General features: G+C 45.5%; 1 protein-coding gene across 2 annotated transcripts in view; it reads left to right on the top strand.

Annotated features, from left to right (window-relative positions):
* Positions 1 to 18,447, top strand: part of MEGF11 (multiple EGF like domains 11) — a gene marked incomplete at its 3' end in the record, with an annotated part of 205,422 nt that overhangs the window by 169,056 nt on the left and 17,919 nt on the right. Inside the window, exons 15-20 of one of the 2 annotated variants that reach the window (XM_084268355.1) lie at positions 3,291 to 3,419; positions 5,731 to 5,859; positions 6,549 to 6,677; positions 9,683 to 9,811; positions 9,938 to 10,171; positions 16,546 to 16,664. In XM_084268355.1, the coding sequence (XP_084124481.1) occupies positions 3,291 to 3,419; positions 5,731 to 5,859; positions 6,549 to 6,677; positions 9,683 to 9,811; positions 9,938 to 10,171; positions 16,546 to 16,664 (869 nt within the window). The remainder of the gene's footprint in view (positions 1 to 3,290; positions 3,420 to 5,730; positions 5,860 to 6,548; positions 6,678 to 9,682; positions 9,812 to 9,937; positions 10,172 to 16,545; positions 16,665 to 18,447) is intronic. The other variant, XM_084268356.1, reaches the window with a different exon arrangement.

Here is an 18,447-nt window from a genome sequence, read left to right as displayed (position 1 = left end):
GAGCAGCAAACAGCTAAGCAGCTGTTTTATGAATATCTTTCACAATCACGTAGCAAGATGGATTGATAATAACTTGTTATCGCTGCTAGAACACACCTGACATCCCGCAGGGACTGTTGGAGTCCCACTTCAGAGCTTTTATAGCTCATTAACATCTCTATCTGCATTGTACAATCAGGCTGCTCCCGAAGAAAGCGGTGCCAGTCCTCACTGTACAGCTTTGTTTAAAATGTTTGAGGCATCTGAAAAGGTGCTTGTATTTGGATGTCACACGGTACCAGGGAGGCACTGTGTTCATCCACATCAGGTAACTAAAAACAATGGGCACAGGTGGCCAGGAAGGCCAACGGCGTCCTGGCTTGTATCAGACACAGTGTGGCCAGTAGGTCCAGGGAAGGGATTGTGCCCCTGTACTCAGTGTTGGTGAGGCTGCACCTTGAGTGCTGTGTCCAGTTCTGGGCCCCTCACTACGAGAAGGACATCGAGGTCCTCAAGCACGTCCAGAGAAGGGCAACCAGGCTGGGGAAGGGGTTGTAGGGCAAATTGTATGAGGAGCAGCTGAGGGAGCTGGGGGTGTTCAGCCTGGAGAAGAGGAGGCTGAGGGGAGACCTTATCACCACCTACACTGACCTGACAGGAGGATGCAGAGAGGTGGGTGATGGTCTCTTCAGCCAGGGGACAGGAGATGGGACAAGGGGAAATGGCCTCAAGCTGCGCCAGGGCAGGGTCAGATCAGACATTAGGAAAAAGTTCTTCCCTGAAAGGGTTATCAAGCACTGGAACAGGCTGCCCAGAGAGAGGGCTGAGTCATTGACCCTGGATGTATTTAAAAGACAGGTAGATGAGGTGCTCAGGCATATGGTTTAGATTGATGATCTTAAAGGTCTTTTCCAACCTCTGTGATTCCATGACACATTTTGGTGGGATCAGTTTTGCCATCCTGGCTCCATACAGTCTCACTGAGACAAGGTGCAGCCATGGTAGGAACCCCTCTGCCAGCTCTCACCCTGCAGAACCGAAGCCTTTCTTTAACAAATATGACCTGTTGCCTTTGTCAGCACTGGTGTTTGTATCCCAGCCCTTTTCCTGATTCATTAGTATTCCATGTCACAGCACAAATCAGCTCATATTTTAAGCAAGTCTTTCCAGAACTATTTTCTCTACACATAGACAATCCTGCCTTCATTTAAGTGATGTTACCTATAAAGATGCAATAAAAATATTGCATTGAATGGCTCTATGTAGAGTACTGGAACAGAATAATGGTGTGGTGTACACAGGACCTGGGCTGATAGATCATTTCAGTTTTTGCTCTCTGATATGATGGCTTTTCTTTCCTTTTTTCTCTTTGGGCCTGTGTATTGTTCTTTTCATTGTGTCTGTATTTTGTGTTTAGTTTTCTCTCTTTACTGTTAGAGAACTGTTCTGTTTAGCCCACAATTTGAAAGCCAGCGCCAGCTTTATCCGCTCCTACAGATAAGTCTGTTGCCTATCGAAATGTATACAGAAAACAATAGTATGTGCAGTCCCAGGTTTCTGCCATGGTGAGCAGAGAGGATGGCATATTGTATAAAAGCAAATGAATCAGAGCTGAGGATTTCAATCTGAGGCTGATTCACAGTCAGGATGGATTGAGGTCACCTGCGGAGCCTACATATGAGGGAGTGAGAGTGGCTGAAGTGGTGAGGCAGTTGCATAATTCAGGGAAGTGTCTTAATCACTTTTTTGACATCGCTATTATTTACCAGGATACAAGTCCAGTTCCATTTGTTACATCCTTTGCAGAGATGGACTGTATGTTTTATCTTGTTTTGAAAATACATCTGTTTTTGTCAGGGAACGCAGCCAATAAGAGCACAGAAATTAAACATTTCATTCATTACTGAGCAGAGCTTTCCATCAACTTTACCCGTAAAGATTTCCAATAATTTGGTGGGAGGTTGAAGATCTACGTGTCCATTAGTTTTTTGTCACTGAGCTCAGGCTGTTACAAGATGACTCTGAAAAAAAATAAGAGTTTCTTTTCTTCTAACTTCAGGAGAAAGTGAGGTGGAAAACAGGAATAGAGGCTGATTTTGTTAGGCTGCAGCACATCTGTTTAACAGCTGTCAGTCAGACGTACATGTATATATAATTCTTGGGAGCCATATTTGCATCCCAAATGAACACTTACTACAACAAGGGGTACTGGAGAGGAATAGGTAGACAGATACCAAAACATAACTGTGACACTTCAGCAATTGGACATGTGCTTTGTTTGTGGGAGTTGTCTCCCACCAGATTCATATGGTAAAACTACTTATGGGAGTGGCAGTCTTCCTCCTGGTTCACCCTCCGCTTGATTTGAACCTGGGAGGTGCCAGGAGCCTGCCTCAGCCAGCCCCAGTGCATTTCGTAGCAAAGGCACCTTCCTCCTTCACCACTGCTTGAGCCAGAAGGCATCAGGATAGCGATGAGGTAGGTACTCTAGCATACCCCACATTCCATGATACATTTTGTGGTGCTAGTGGGATGATAGCAGGGGAGAGGACTACTGCTCTTTCAGCCTCTCCTTGCAAGCTTATCTGCCATTGGCCATTGCACAGACTAGTGCAACACCCATGGCTAGTATGTCAGGCCATCACACAGGCATAAGGTTTGCAACTTTTGGTCCAGTTTGGCTGCCATTATCAGTTGTACAATACAAAGGAGTTAGGTTCTAGTGACAGACCTGAAAGTAAGGGTCCCCATTGCTCTTCATCTTCCAGACACTTCTTCACTAGGCTGATATTTAGCCTAGAATGTCCCTTTCCTACTTTTGTTTTCTTATTGTTGAGGTTGTAATCCTCTGAGCTGGTGCTGAACCCCATTCCAAGGTTTGCACCAAGGGACCCCCTTGACCAAGTCTCCAGATAATCCCTTCCAGCCTTGTACTTCTGTCAGCTTTACTGTTCTCTTCCTATCCCAAACCCCCCTTTTCTCTGTTTCCTCTCTTCTCTCTTCATCCTTCCATAACGCCCTTCAATAATTACAACCTTCTAACTAGATTTGCTTCATTTTCCAGCAGAAAAACAGATTTCAAGACAACTTTTTCCTGTTTGTTTTTATTTTGTGCTTGTGATGTAAGCAACCAAAATGGACTTGGGTAATTTCTGCCTCTTTCTTCTTTCCAGAGGAATTTTGCCCGTTTGACTCCAGGAAAAAAAAACTGTCGTGATGACTTTTGTCTCTTAATTGCTAAATGTTGAGTCCTGTGACTTCCCCATATGCATCATGAGGAGCCTTCAATAAACTGCCTTGTATTTTCACAGTCTGTCCCAGTGGAAAGTATGGGAAGAACTGTGCCGAGGTCTGTCAGTGCACCGAGAATGGGACGTGCAATCCTATTGATGGGTCGTGCCAGTGTTTTCCAGGCTGGATAGGGACAGACTGCTCTCAGAGTAAGCAAAGCACTGTTTTTCTACCTCTGCTTTTAAAATAACGTATTTTCCTGTTTAGTTTTGTCTGAAACTTGAAGGCAATTCTGGGGAAATCCCTGAAGTATTACAGCAGCCAGCGTCTTACTCTCTTTAGAGCTTATTTCTTTTAATTAATCTAAGTTAGCTTTGGCTTGAAGTCGTTTCTTCATTTGGAATTTGCAGAAGCAGTTACTAGCTTCTATTACAGGAAAGGGAGGTCACGAGCTCTTCTCAGCACAGAAAGCTCCATGCTCCCTTTTAATTTCTAGCTGGATTCCCTTCTATTTATTTTTTGAAATAATTTTATTTCAGCTATTACATTAGCAATTATTAACCAGTAAATGTTTTCATGTACCGAGCCCCAAGATTGAGAAATTAAGCAGCTGAAATATTTCTGTTAAAGCTAATTTAATTGTAAAAGTCAATGTGGGCTTGGAGGGATGGAGGATTTCTTCTTGAAAATTGCCCAGGTAGAAGATTGGCATTTGCTGATCCCAAAGTGTCATTTCCTGAGAGCATCCCTTAATTGAAGATAGATCACAGAGGGAAGCAATATCCTATCATTCAGAAATGTTACTTCATATTCAGGATACAACTAGCATATTAGACAGCATTCCAGAGTAAAATATATTAAACTTCAAGTGATAAAGTAGGAATCGGATAAAAACAGACGGCTGTAATTTTGCTTTTATTGTGTGTCTTCCACAGGCAGAATATTGCTGTCACTCAAAAATAGAAAAAAAAAAAAAAAGAAGAAAAAAAGGCAGAAAGCTCCCCAGATTCCTCATTGTATTTAGCCATGTAATTGGGAAATGACTGTTAGTTTCTGTTAACCTTGAAAAAAAGATGTTTTTTCTTACAGAGTGAGGCAGGCCAGCTGAGCAGCAACAATTTCCAGTTTAGCAGGCAGGAGGACCTTGGCAATAGCTACTTTGTGGTTTGGACCAACAAAGTGGGAACCTGACTGTTTCCTCAGTTACCTTCTTGTAAAGAAAGTGTAGATCTCCCAACGGGAACCTGGCCTCATGCCAGGCTCCCAGCAGAACCTGGCCCTGCGTACCTGAGTGTGGTGCTGAGCTGTTTCACTCAGCCCTCCCTCCTCACCCCTTAACCTGGAATGACCGAGAGATGGAGCAGCAAAGGAGATAATTTTAGCTCCAAACTCCAGAGCCGGGTCTGGAGCCGCTGACAGACCCTGCAGCTTGTGTTGCAGAAGTATTTCTGGTTGCTTATAACTTCAGGACTTAAGGCCAAATCCCGTTCAGCTTTACATTGTGTGAGTTCAGTGACCTTTTGTTTGATTTACGTCATGGCAGGGTTGGGTTTTTTCTTCTATTCATTCTGGCTTTAGAGATGTCTGTCATATGCCAGAAACTTGCATTTATCGCCAGAATCTGAGCCAAAGGCATACATGGAAATAGGCACAGTTTCTGTACTTTCAGGTTTCCTGGGAACCATGCCTTATTAATTCATGTCTTTAATAGGAAGCAATGGAAAGTGGTTTTTAAAGCAAAAATATAGTTGTTATATTGAAGGGTTATCATCATTTCGGATCTTTTAGTCTGGCACTAATAACTGTAACTTACTGCATTCATTTTTGGAGGGAGGCTTAAAATAACTTTTGAAAATGTATTAATATTGTACTTGTTGAAATATATAATAGACCTGGAGATTTTAATTTAATATTAGCCCCATCAACAAAAGCAATCTGATTTTGTGGATAGGAATTCATACTGTAAGAAGTTTTCTTTACATTTTTACCTAATTTTGAGTAGCACTCTGTGCTTCAAATGAATGGGGTAATTTCAGTAGTTGATTGCATAGCAAAAGTAAACCATGAATAGCTGTGCTTTATTATGCAAGAAGTCCAGGATATCAAAAAGAAAATTAAATTACCTCCATATCTTAAAACCCTGTCTAAATTGTCTTGGCAGATAATGTCGGTGAGGCAGGGAGAGTGGCTAGAGCACTTAGAGTAATGGAGTGTCGAGGGTTGCTGTTTCAGTGGTCCTCAGTGCATGTATGCAGCAAAGACCTGGTCCTGCCACCCCTATGTGGGGAAGAAATCCCTTGTGCCAGGGCTCCATGGTGTGGGCGACGTTGAGGGTCGACAACTGGGTTTGCAAAGCAATAGTTGGCTTGGAAGAAGCCGGTCATTGCGGCGATGCTGAGCTCTGCAATGCGAAGTTCTGCCTTTGCTGGTGTCTCCCAGGTTCTCCAGTTATTGTTGCAGCACTAACACACTATCCTTGCTGCTTTTTTGTCAGCTGACAAATCTTTTTTATCTTCATAGCTTGTCCCAGTGGTTTTTGGGGCCCTGATTGCTTTCATTCATGCAACTGCCACAACGGAGCAATCTGCAGCCCTTACGATGGAGAATGTAGATGTACTCACGGTTGGACGGGGCTCTACTGCACTCAGCGTAAGCCTTTCAGGGACACTGTTGTGCCGGGGACTCTGTCAAAGTATGTGCTGCTACCTCGTGTCTTTCCCAAGTATTGCAGTCTCCCCTCTTCCAACACCTGCTTCTTACTGTGAGAACTTCACAGCACCACGGAGAAAAGAGTCCCGAAGCTTTTCCAGGTGTTTTTATGCCTTTGGTGCCCGATAAGGGAGGGACTGATGATTTAGATTATTGATCCATCGGTCACATCCTTGCTTGTTAAAGCCCTGGGTTCTGTGGTCTGATGTAGGATGATATTTACAATTTCTCATCCTACCAGTACCGAATTATCAGTACTGTATGAAAGAGAAGATCAAATTCTGTTGAGCCTTTTAAAAAGACTCTTTTGCTTACAAGCAATCAATCGATCTCTGGCCTTTTAGAGTGTCTCTGTTTAGCCAATCTTCTTTCACTTCTTGAAAGTGTACTTTGTGTAGATGGGTCAAGTTTTCATTCTTAAGAGGCAATTCTGTACGATCCAAGAAACACTACTGCAGGAGAATTGGCTGTCATAGTATCTCTGCATTTAGATGACCAAATAAATGTTATTAAATATACAGAACCTGAAAACCCAGATATTTATAGGCCTACATACTGTGTGCTGATATCGCATCCGACTTTGTGTTTCAGCTTGTTTCTTACTCTCTCCTTGTTCTGATTCCTGAAAGGTTGCCCATCTGCTTTTTATGGAAAAAACTGTGCCAATGTCTGTCAGTGTCAGAACGGCGCCGACTGCGACCACATCACTGGCCAGTGCACGTGCAGGACTGGATTTACAGGCAAACAGTGTGAGCAGAGTAAGTAGCAACGTGACTTAGCTTTCCTCTTTCTCCTGGGATGGTGTATTTCAGAACCCTTTGCAGAAATAGGCTCTTAAATGAGGTGTTGACGTCAGCAGGACAGGGACCCCAGGCACCTCGTATAATCCACAGGGAGAAGAAGGCATCTCTGGAAAGCATAAAGAAATACAGTGAATCCTCTGCAAATGCTTTTCCATTCCCAGCCTGAAGTTGGGTGGGATAAAAGCAAGTCACTGCATTCATTGCTGGCTGGATGCAGCCTTCCCAAATAATTTGTACATAATTAATAGAAAAACACAAGCTGCATCATGCCTTGTTAATCACAGAATCACAGAATGCTTTGGGTGGGAAGGGACCTCAAAGACCATCTGGTTCCAACCCCCTACCGTGGGCAGGTACACCCAGAACCAGGTTGCCCAAAGCCCCATCCAACCCGGTCTTGAACGCCTCCAGGGATGGGGCTTCCACAGCCTCTCTGGGCACCCTGTGCCAGGGCCTCACCACCCTCAGAGTAAAGAATTTCTTCCTAATGTCTCAGCTAACCTTGCCCTCTGTCAGGTTGAAGCCATCGCCTCTTGTCCTGTCCCTGCCCTCCCTGGTGACCAGCCCCTCTCCTACTTTCCTGTAGGACCCCTATAAGTGTTGGTAGGCTGCAATTAGGTCTCCTTGGAGCCTGCTCCAGGAGGAACAAGCCCAGCTCTAGCAGCCTGTCTTCACAGGAGAGGTGCTCCAGCCCCTTGATCATCTTCATGGCCTCCTCTGGACTTGCTCCAACAGCTCTACATCTTTCCTGTCCTGAGGACCCCAGAGCTGGGCACAGCACTCCAGATGGGGTCTCACATAGCAGAGTAAAGGGACAGAATCTCCCTCAGCCTGCTGGCCACGCTGCTCTTGATGCAGCCCAGAACATGGTTGGCCGTCTGAGCTGCCAGTGCGCACTGCCGGCTCATGTTGAGCTTGTCATCAATCAGCACCCCCAAGTCCTTCTCAGGGCTGCTCTCAATCTATTCTCCACCCAGCCTGTTGTGTTTGGGATTGCACCAACCCACGTGCAGGACCTTGAGCTTCATTTAGTTCGCATGGGCCCATCTCTCCAGCCTGTCAAGGTGTGTAGAGAGCAGCAGACTCAGGTTTCCCTAGATTCATCTTTACAATGAGACCAGAACAAGGAAAAACCATCACTTGCCATTTTTGGAAGGATCTGTGTTTAACTTGAGTAGCGAGCAAGTGTTTAACAATGAACTTCAATTACCTTGCAAGGGAACTGGCATATCTTATGGTAATTGTCTGTGTCTTGCTGGCGTATTCAGCGTGCCGAGCCAAAAGGCTTCTTTTAAGAACAAAGAATTAGGGTAGTAGAAACTGTATGTGCTGTAGGTGAGTAATGACTTGTTTGTCCAGCATAGTAGATCAAAAGAAAGTTCCCACACACCTCCCTGGGCTCTAAATGCAGGGTGAAATCTGGCTTGCCTTACCAAGGCACCGGCTCCCCAGGGTTTCCTTTCTTAGCTGCTTACCTGTAGCTCTCTACATTAGTCCCTGTGAAACCACCTGTACATTTACCCAAATTCCTGAACATCTCTTTGCCCAACCTTGTGTTCAGCCCAGATGTGCCGCTCGCGTGGGGATTGCGTGTGGCACCACTACCAGTGCCCAGCATGCTGTGAATTTGCACACACCCTTACCCCAGCCAGAAATAAGACACTACCAAGTCCCACAGCAGAACTGCATCGTAGCAGATCTTATACAAGAAGCGACGTTTGTAATTTAGCCTCTGTATGGAGCCTGAGGCTTTCTTTTCTGTCCCAATTATGAGTGTAATGGTTTGTTTTTCTACTATTTAATCTCAAAGTGTCTCTTCATTAAGACTCTTTCCTTCTCACGTTGCTGCTGAATGGGCAGTCATGCTGCACTGCAGATGAAATCCCTACATGCAGACATTGTTTCTGGGCTGCAGTCCGAAAATTTAGGCTTTATTCATTTTAAGTAGGCTACAGGTTAATATTAGAATGAGAATTAATTGCAATAATTTTATTTTTCCTTGTTTGGGGACCTGCAGATGAAAGAAAGAGATAAACCTGATACTCACTGCAAGTCGTTGTACAGATGCTGGCTACTGCTCATTGCTTCGTATCAAATTTTGACTACAAGAAGTGTCCTATAGACTGACATTGGGCAGTGTCTTACAGACTGACATCAAGACATCCTCATGCTATGCAGAACATTTTCAGTGACACTCAAGAAGACACATCTTTCAGTAAATGATACACATTCTAAAGAATTATAGGAAGTGTGTGTGCATCCAATACTGTGTCTTCTCCATAGAAATAAGTAGGATGTGACAGAAGATGTTTCTTTAATTTATTCAATTTATTATTGAATAGTGCCTCTGAAGTTTAGTAAGCTGCCCACAGATTTATTGTAATAGCCATCATGGTAATTGCATGAATAAATTTCTCAACTGGACGTTCAATCATTTTGTCTGTGATACAGAGACAGGATAGAAATACCTTCTATAGCGGGAATCCTGATAGAGAAGCAAAGCAAATCAAACTCTTCAGATGCTCAGTTCAACTTCTGCACCAATATGCAAAAGAACTTCTTCCCAGTGAGGGTGAGGGAGCCCTGGGACAGGCTGCCCAGGGGGTGTAGAGTCTCCTTCTCTGGAGAGATTCCAGCCCTGTCTGGACACCGACCTGTGTGACCTGTCCTAGGGACTCTGCTTTGGCAGGGGGTTGTACTCAATGATCTCTGGAGGTCCCTTCCAACCCCTACAGTTCTGTGATTCTGTGATCTTTCATTAAGTACATTTATTTCCTGCTCTAGAAGAGTAATACCCTAACACCAGGGTGTTATCCTAGAGACACAGAAACTGGGAAGACTTTTCTGCTGAATTTTCCATGGCAAGCATTTTACACACCCATCCTCCCCTCCCTCCCCCCCAAAAAAAAGACACTTTGCAATCTTTTTTTCTTATTTTTTTTCTTTTCTTGGCTTCCCAGAGTGCTCCCCAGGAACGTTTGGTTATGGTTGCAAGCAGCTCTGTGAATGCATGAATAACGCTACGTGTGACCATGTCACAGGTACTTGTTACTGCAGTCCAGGCTTCAAAGGGATCCGATGTGATCAAGGTACAGTGAAACTACCTGTAAAATCTCTCTCTCTCTCTCTTCCCCTCCGATGCTGCACTTGCTTTAGCATTTCAGAAATGAAATGCGTGATTCAATTTACAGTGTGTTATGAATTACTTTTAACAGCGGCTCTTATGATGGAAGAATTAAACCCCTATACTAAAATTAGCCCCGCTCTTGGATCAGAGAGGCACTCAGTGGGAGCAATCATTGGAATTATTATTCTCCTTCTAATTATTATGGTCTTGCTGGCACTGTTTGTGTGGTATCGACGGAAACAGAAGGAGAAGGGCCATGACATGCCAAGTGTATCTTATACACCAGCCATGAGGATGACTAATACAGATTACTCACTTTCTGGTAAGGGTCTTTTTATGTTAATCAAATATAGACTCGTACTCCTGTATGTTGGGGAAATATAAGCTTCTGTGGTGTATAACATGCATTATCGAGCCTCAAAAATAACAACACCTGTGTTCTTCCCCTGGATACCGTGATCTTTTAACAGGGGCAGGAAAGCAAATATAACTTGAAATTCATTTAAGCTGCTTTATATGTGAAAATTTACTTGACATGATGCAGAGAAGTTTCCCTTTTGGGAGAAGACTTTTTTTTCCTTGAGGAATGGGATTGCCTGGGTCAATCATAAGGTTTTATTTTTGTCTGTGTTGTGGTTTGTGATTTGAGGTGTCCTAGTCGGTGTCGCTTTCTTCTGCGTGACGGCCAATCCCCATCATCTAGACAGCTGGTGTGAATTTTCTTCACAGGAGCTGATGAAAGTGGGAGAGGGAGGAAGAAGAAGGCTCTTTAAGATCCAAAAAAAAAGTCATCCTGAGATCACATTTCTTGCTTCTTTCTATCTTCTGCCTCTGATGGGGAGGACAGCTTTTCTTGACAGATCGGCTAAACTTTGGAGGATGTGATCTCCTTTTTGACGCTGTCATTCTTCTTCATTCCTCTCTGGCCAGTATCAAATAGGATGCCAGACAGGAGATGCCTTTCCTTCCTTCTTGTTTCCACCAATCTGTCTCTAGTGGGGATCTCCTGGGGGTTCACTGCCCTCTGCACTTTGCTCCTTCGCTTCCCTTTAAATGGCTGAACCTGTAAGTCTGGTTACATACAAGCTCCTGGCAGCTCTGCTTTCCCAGCCCTGCATCACCTTTTTCTTTCTGCTTTCCAGCCTAAATGCATGAGGTGTGGCATGGCTGGAACCTTTGTCCTGGACTTTCCTGCCCAGGGTGTGCTGGGAAGGAGCCTTCCCATCAAACCAGCAATGCTACTGCCTGGCTATGGCTAGGGATGAATCGAGGAGCTTCTCTCATAGCCCCATGACTTCAGTCCTCTCATCAAGGGCATGGTTTCCTGGGATGGCATATCACACGTCAGGGGCTCTCTGCTGAGCACCTAAATCATATGTAGACCACTCAGACCTATAGTAGAGCACTCCTCCTGAGAACTACAAGATCCAGGGGTGGGGGTTGTCAGCCTTGGACCTACTCCCATTGCCTGTTATTTTGGAATTTTAGCTCTGCATGCTCTAGCTTAAGCTGCCCATTTGGGTAAGAACTGTATGAAAGCACTGCCAGAGAGGGCTTGTCTGATCCTTGACTAGTTGCCAGCATCACTTGGCCTGAAATTTGTCATTTCAACATCGTTTGAAGAGCCAGACCATGAACACACAACAGACAAAGGCAGCATATCTCAGCAGCGGTGAGGCTCCAAGATCCAAGAGAGCAGATCCCAGCTGCTGGCATGGAAAAATCTTCTGAACTTTTCAGCAACCCATTTCTCTCACATTGGCACCTTACCCGTTTATTTACAAAGCCTGGTAGACCTCGTTTATTTTTGGGCTTTTCTAGTTAGTGCCTGCACATCCCAGCATGTTTAAGAGGCACAACTTACAGATTTCAAAATAAGGAGAGGAATGTTGCTGAGATTGGGAGTTCCTGAGCGGAGCAATTGAGCTGCTCCTTTCAGACAGGGGAACAAAAATATCTCAGTTGGGTTTTTTCCATATTTTACCATGATAGAAGACTTCCTAATCAACCCAGTGGTATCCCAGTCTGACACTCTGCAAGAGGTCTGAGAAAAGGCTAATGCTGAAAGAGGATACTCTCACCCTTAGAAGTTAACAGGTATGGATGACTTTCCTCCTCAGCCCCAGAGAGAGGCCATTAGGTTTGAAGACACTGGTAGCCCAGGACTGTCCTTACAGGTTATGTCTTTGTGGGCATTGCATCTCCCTCTACAATGTTCTTCCCATTCCTTTCAGGTACAGCCACCTGTCCCAGAGTTCCTGGTGATACTTAAGTACTTAAGGAAAAAAACAAAACCTTTTGAGGATGTCTGAATTCCTGGATACATCATAAATATCTGAGGGGTCCCATCCTGCAACGAACTTGGGATCTCTTCTGGTCCTCGGGCAATGCCAGTGAATTGAATTCTTGCACTGGTGGCATTGCTGCTCTGTGTCAGTTCCTGAAGTGCCAGGTCCTTGCGATCCCAAAGAGCTCAGGGTCAGGGGTGCTGTACCTGCCTCTTGAGAAAGGGTAAGGTTTCCTTTCCATTCATTTCAGTCAGGGACGGGGATGCACAGACCAGGCCTTTTCTTTCTCCTTTCCTTCTCTCTGCATTTATAGTGATATAAATTTAATCAGGAAGCTGCAGCTGAGTGGGGTCAGCCATCACTTTCTGGAGGACACCAGAACAGGTTTTTTTCTTGCCTCCCCCTTAGAAACAGCTCTGCTGTCCAAGCTTGCAGAGGAGGACCAGGAGGTTAGAAATCACACTGCTCCATCATCATCTCATTACAAATTGTCTGCAGGCATCAGCATTGTTTTGAGTTTTGGTCTTTGTTTTAGAAGGGCATTTACAAATTGTAGACAAGGGCTTCTGAAAGCTCCCTGCCAAATTCTGGCTGTCTGCCTGTACATCCTCCTACTGAAAATTCCTACCCATCAGCAACCTTCCAGGCATTGGCCTTACCCGTGCTGTTGTCAGCCTTTCCCTTCCATAGAGCAGAAAGACAGCAGAAGGTGCTGACATGCATCTTCCCCAGCAGAAATGGGGGGATGGCTATTGAGAGAAGACCACAGATGAGAAAGAGACTTGTAGGATGGCTGGATGGCCAGAACAACACACGTCTGTGGAAGCACATGCGTGCGTTTGTGCCTTGCAGAGGACACCCAAGGAGGGCAGCAGGGATTTCAACCATCACCCGGAGTTTGCATGTGGATTAAGGGCAGAATACTCCACAGAAGAACTTGTCTGCTTAGTACAATTCAGTGTGAACCCACAGGCTTCAGGAGGAGTTCCACCTGAACCATAACTGCAGTACCCAGCCCTGTGTGGGTTGTGATGCTGTGATTAACCTGGATTGCCACTGTTGTTACTTCGCTTGTTTGCTCCTGCCAGGGTCGTGTGGTGGTTGTTTCGGGATAGGGTCACAGATGCAGATTCCTGGCTCCTGGAGGCAGGGATTTCTTCCAGCACATTAATTCCTTTCTGGAAGATGATTTTGGTCTTTATGTCTTCAGCTCTTCTGATGCTGATAATCCATGCATATGTGTGAGAGAGATTAAAAGGACGGGGAACCCCCTGGGCAGCCCATAGGCTCCTTGGCATTCGTGGATGAAGGATGTGGCAGCAAAACACACACTCAGCCCATCAGCTGTTGGGAAAGAAAACCACCCATGCTGGGGGAGCTTACCCACAGCACCCAGATCTGAGAAAAGACTTTCCCAAATTAGCCTGAAATCAGAATGGTGCTCCCCAGCAGGAGAACAGGGGAGGGTATCCAACAGAGGACTGTAAAGAGCAAGTTGTTTGATTGAAGGCGATGGGGACAGAAGAGGAAGCTGTGGCAGTGCTGGAGCATGGCAGGGATTTCTTTTCACAAAGGCTTGGGTCAGGGCTGAAGTAATGCATGAGGTCTTAATGAACCTCCTGATAGGGGTGAATCCTGTGCTGAGGGTCAAAGCCTAAGCAAAGCTCAGTCCACCTACGGCCTCATGGGGCCTACAGGCTCGATAAGATGCTCACAAAAACAATGGTGCAGATGATGAGTAGTGGGAGGTGGCTGAGGAACCCTCCTGTCTTCAGCCACCCCACAGGCACTCTGTGTGGGTGGAGAAGATGCACACAATAGGAAGAGAAAAGCATTCCAGTTTGTAGCTTGAGGTGTCTGGGTTTGTATTTCCTGCAGACAACTTGCTTATTCTCTTTCTTCATGGCTGGCCTTGTGCCAGGTGTCCATGCTGTGCCGTCCTGCTGCCGCTGTGGGATGGGGACCGATAATCTTTGTGTCACCTCACAGCCCTGAGTCAGAGCAGAAGCTCAGTCTTTCAAGTGACAGAGTGTCCTGGCCTTCATCCAGATCTCGTGGGTCTTCCTCTGGAGCGCAGCCTCAGGCTTGAGGGCTGATGGTAGGACTCTGCCATCATGGATCCCTTCACAGGGCTGATCTTGCCGTGTTAACGTTAACGTAAAGTTGGGGAGGGCAGATGTTTTGTTTTAATTTAAATTTCTTTTAGACCTTTAAGTCTTCATTTACTGTTCCGAGGAGAATTACATTCTCATCTTTGGGGAGAGAGGAGTTTTTTTTGGTGGCTTGGGTTTGGTTTTTTTGACTGGAATAGCATTAGATTTGAATTTGATGTATTTCCAGCCAGCAGTTAGAAGAGCTTCATGAATAAATGTGTAGAAAATGGACTGTGCTATCAAGGTAAATCAGCCTGGGTGGGTACTTAAGTATCGACCAAATGGAACTGTGTAGAAAGAGTAATTCTGAGTGTATGGTGCTGCATGCAATGAAGGGAAGAAGGGGTTTTGGCGGTGCAGACTCATGTGTGAGCTCAGGGTCATTAAGTCAGCCCCGTGCTACACGGCACAGCAGCCTGGTGGACTTTTCCCTCAGCTCATTTCAGGTGCATGAAACAAGCTGCAGCCAGATAAGCTGGGTGGGAACTTGTAACATGTCAGCTGGCTCACTGTCTCTGTCCGAGTGTGCCCTCTTATCTTGCAGCAAGGGCAATGGACTGCGCCTCTTCTCCTCCCAGCTGGGCCTTCTTGCCCGCAGCGGAGCGAGGGCAGGGCAGATAAGGGAAGGGGGAAGGCAGAGCTGAGAGCTGCTGTGACTCAGCCATCAACACTCACCTCCAAAGCAGAAGGACGTGGATCCAAGTGTCTATATTTAACTGGGAGGTGTGAGAAGGGTGGGTGAGCTCTGCTCCCCTTCCTCAGCAGGCTGAAGGCTGTATGGGAGCAGCTGTGCTTGTGGTGGGCACAGGTTCCAGACCCCAAGAGATACCTGTTCTTTGTTAATTCAACCACAGATACCACAGAGCTGTAGTCAAGGGGAGGTGGCAGTGTCTTGGCAGCCTGGCTGCAGTGCTGGGAGGTCACTGGCCGAAAGGAGTTAATTGCAAGGACGTGTGCTGGGATCACATCTGATCTGAGATACTTGGGTAGCGATGGCCTCGGAACACAGCCAGACCTGGAAGGCTCTGTGCTTAGCACGAAATAGAGCTGACCTCAAAAATCACTCTGCATGTTTCAGCAGAAAATAAACGCTGGGTCAGGTAGGGGAGTGTGTGTGTGTGTGTGTGTGTGTGTGTGTGCAGGTCCCCCCTCAAGCTGTGTGCCACAGCGCTTGCGTAACAGGCACCCCGCAGATAAAACCACTTATGTGAAGCTGATTTGGCAGTAAATTAAGCTAAATCTAGATCTCCACAAGATGTCAGCAAAGCAAAACGATGTGCACAGGAATGCCAATGCAGAGGGGCAAGGAGAGAGGGCTGATACCCCCTCCCTGTCCTTCCCTGCCTTCACTGAAGATCGCTGGTGGGGGGAGACATGCAGCCACCCCCAGCACTTCGTTACCCTTTCCATGGGAAGGTGTTTCCTAGAACTAACGCCTCTGCCTACAATTTAAGGCCATGGTTTATGAAAACCCATTCATTTACTTCTTCCAGGGCTCGGCTGTTTAAGTGATGCTACCTCAGGTTGAATTTTTCATCCTTTCTCCTGACGGTACTTTGAAGTATTCATCAATTTGTTCCTGAGCTTGGGACCAGATTGGGATTGATGTTTTCATTAGAACTGCCAGTATAAATATGATGCCTTTCCTGGTAAATTATTTTGTTTGGTAAATGTGTTCATAAGTTAAAGTGAGGAAAATGTCTCTTAAGAATAACAATGTAACTGCCCCACTTTGCCTTTCAGTGCTTTCTTTTTTCCTAAGCCTTTGCATAAAAAGCTACGTAAAATGTTTTAGACTCCTTGGTACAGTGATAGCACCTTGATTTCTAACATCAACTGCCTTTTTGTAACAAAAAACGTTTTAATTGATTGTTCTGTAACTACAAGGGTTGTTCTCATCTGTAGCTCTTTACATGTGTTTGAAGTAAGGAAGAAACCGTGGTGCAGACTGTGGATTTCCTGAGTTTTGCATTTCTTCCCTCACCTGCAAAGCAGCCGGGATACTTTCTTAAGATCTTCAAAAGGATAGCACTGTATTAATGAAATATTTTGCTTTTTTTATCTGTTATTTAATGCCAGTAGTCAAGAGCTTCACACTGAGATAACACAGGGTAGATTTCATCTGCAGATGTTTTAATGACGCCCAGCGCTCTAACGAAACTTTGCTGCACTCGCTCCTCTCCAGCATGTTTTCAAGTTTCTTAAGAATCATTATGGCTTCCAAAGTATTTTGTGATGACTTGTTTTCTTCCCAGATGTATCTCAAGGTAGCGGCAGTGTACATTGTTTTTCCAATCCCAGCTACCACACTCTCTCATGTGGAGTGACTTCACGCTTCTTTACCAGTAATCTGGATGGAAACAGCTCCAGTAAGGTAGATATGATCCCACCCCACTGTAGCAATGTTCTTATCAGTTCAAGGAAATCAACCAAAGCAATGCCTGTGGGATCCTGTTGTCTGCCAGCACTGTTTAAAAGCTGCAGTTCCTGATGCTGTAGCTCAGACACAAACAGGTCTGCTTCCCCCGTCCGTGTCTTCATACTCTCTGGGCATGGTCACAGCACATGCCTGTCTGGGTCAGTAAGGCTTGGTGTCTTAGCAACTGCAAGGTATGTTTGCTTCTCAGAAAAGATAAATAACTGCATAGTTGTCCTCATCCATTAATATAACAAAAGTAAATCAATGAGGCATTGTCGGTCACCTGACTTTGCTGCATCATCATCTCCCAGACCAGCAGGCACACAAATGTCCTGCTGACACAGACAACTGGATAGATGTAAGAAGGTTTCTAGGGTGCTTCCGAGCACTGTTTTTGTCCAGGGGCATTCAGAGAGCTCTGCTTTTCCTTAGGGCTCCCCAGCAGAGCTATTCAACTCATATCCTTCAAACAGCCAGGAGCACCTTACTCACCATGCATTGCCATTGATTCCATAGGACTATTTGTGGATAGTGCTGTTACTCAATTCACCGCTTTAGCCATAGATTTAGATATGATATAAGTGGTAGGACAGCTCATCCTTTAGTGCCTTAATAAGCCAAGGTGGGGCAAAGGGTAGGGAGCAGAGGAAAAAGGAAACACCATTGATTTCATCGAGGTTGGCAGCTTTAAAAATGATGCTACTTGCAGGCTTGGTCACCTTAATCCAAATGTAGCTCTGCTAAATGGAAAGCCATGAGAAGATTAATGTAGAAAGGACACTATTATATGAGTGGGGTATGCAAAACTGTTTCTACGTGTGCTCCTGTAAGTTTCGTGGTTATTAAAAGAAAATCCCATTAAAATGTAGTGAAAAGGCTGGCTCCAGAGATTTCCCAGAGAGAAGTTTAGACAGGTGTGTAAACATGTTTTCTGGTGTAGATGGTCCCCTTGCATCATGCATTTTTGCTCCCCAAATTGAAAGTGCAAACACTCTTAATGTCAAATTTAAGATGAATGCCATGGGTGTGGGTCTGGACCACTAATCCTGTTGCAGCAGTTTAATTCAGAAAAGGTCAAAGCAAGTACCTATCCTGCTCTCCCAGCCTGCAGTGCCCTCCTGCCACAGAGCTACTTCAAACAGTAAGCTGCAAAAAAGGTTTAAAACCTGAGCAATGTGTTTGGATGAGCCTGGAGCTGCTCACCCTGCTGTAGTAGCGGCTGTCGTAGTTGGTCAGCAGGTTGTCCCGATATTCAAAAGAGGAAAAAAAACCAACAAGTCTGGTATTTTCAGGGCACTTACCAAAATAGGTTTCCTCTACATCTCCCTCCATCTTACTTATTCATGAGAAGGCTCTGCAGCACTGTCTGGCTGTGGACAGCCAAAAATACACTACTTCTGCCTATGCAGTTCTCCAGCCAAGTGAGACAAAAGAGTGTATAAAGCCCCTAATGGCTGCCTTAACGAGTTTCACTTCCAAAGCCAGTTTGTCTGGTGCCATGCCCACTTTCTGCAGGGAAATGTGCATTGGAGGATTCATATCTGTCTAGTGCCAGCTGGGGTCACAAGGAGCTGGTGCAGATGCACAATGACAAATAATGCAGAGGCCTCACTGAAGTGCTGAGCCAGAGCCCCACGCATGGAGGGGACCATGCCTCTTGGAGGGGACCGTGCCTCTTGGAGGGGACCGTGCCTCTTGGAGGGGACCGTGCCTCAGGGCGATGGGCTGGAGCCATACC

This window comes from Gallinula chloropus (assembly GCF_964237585.1).
Source record: "Gallinula chloropus genome assembly, chromosome: 9".
In the NCBI taxonomy this organism is placed as follows: domain Eukaryota; kingdom Metazoa; phylum Chordata; class Aves; order Gruiformes; family Rallidae; genus Gallinula; species Gallinula chloropus.
The sequence above is the reverse complement of the archived record's forward strand: the minus strand, read 5'-3'. Positions and strand labels throughout refer to the sequence as shown.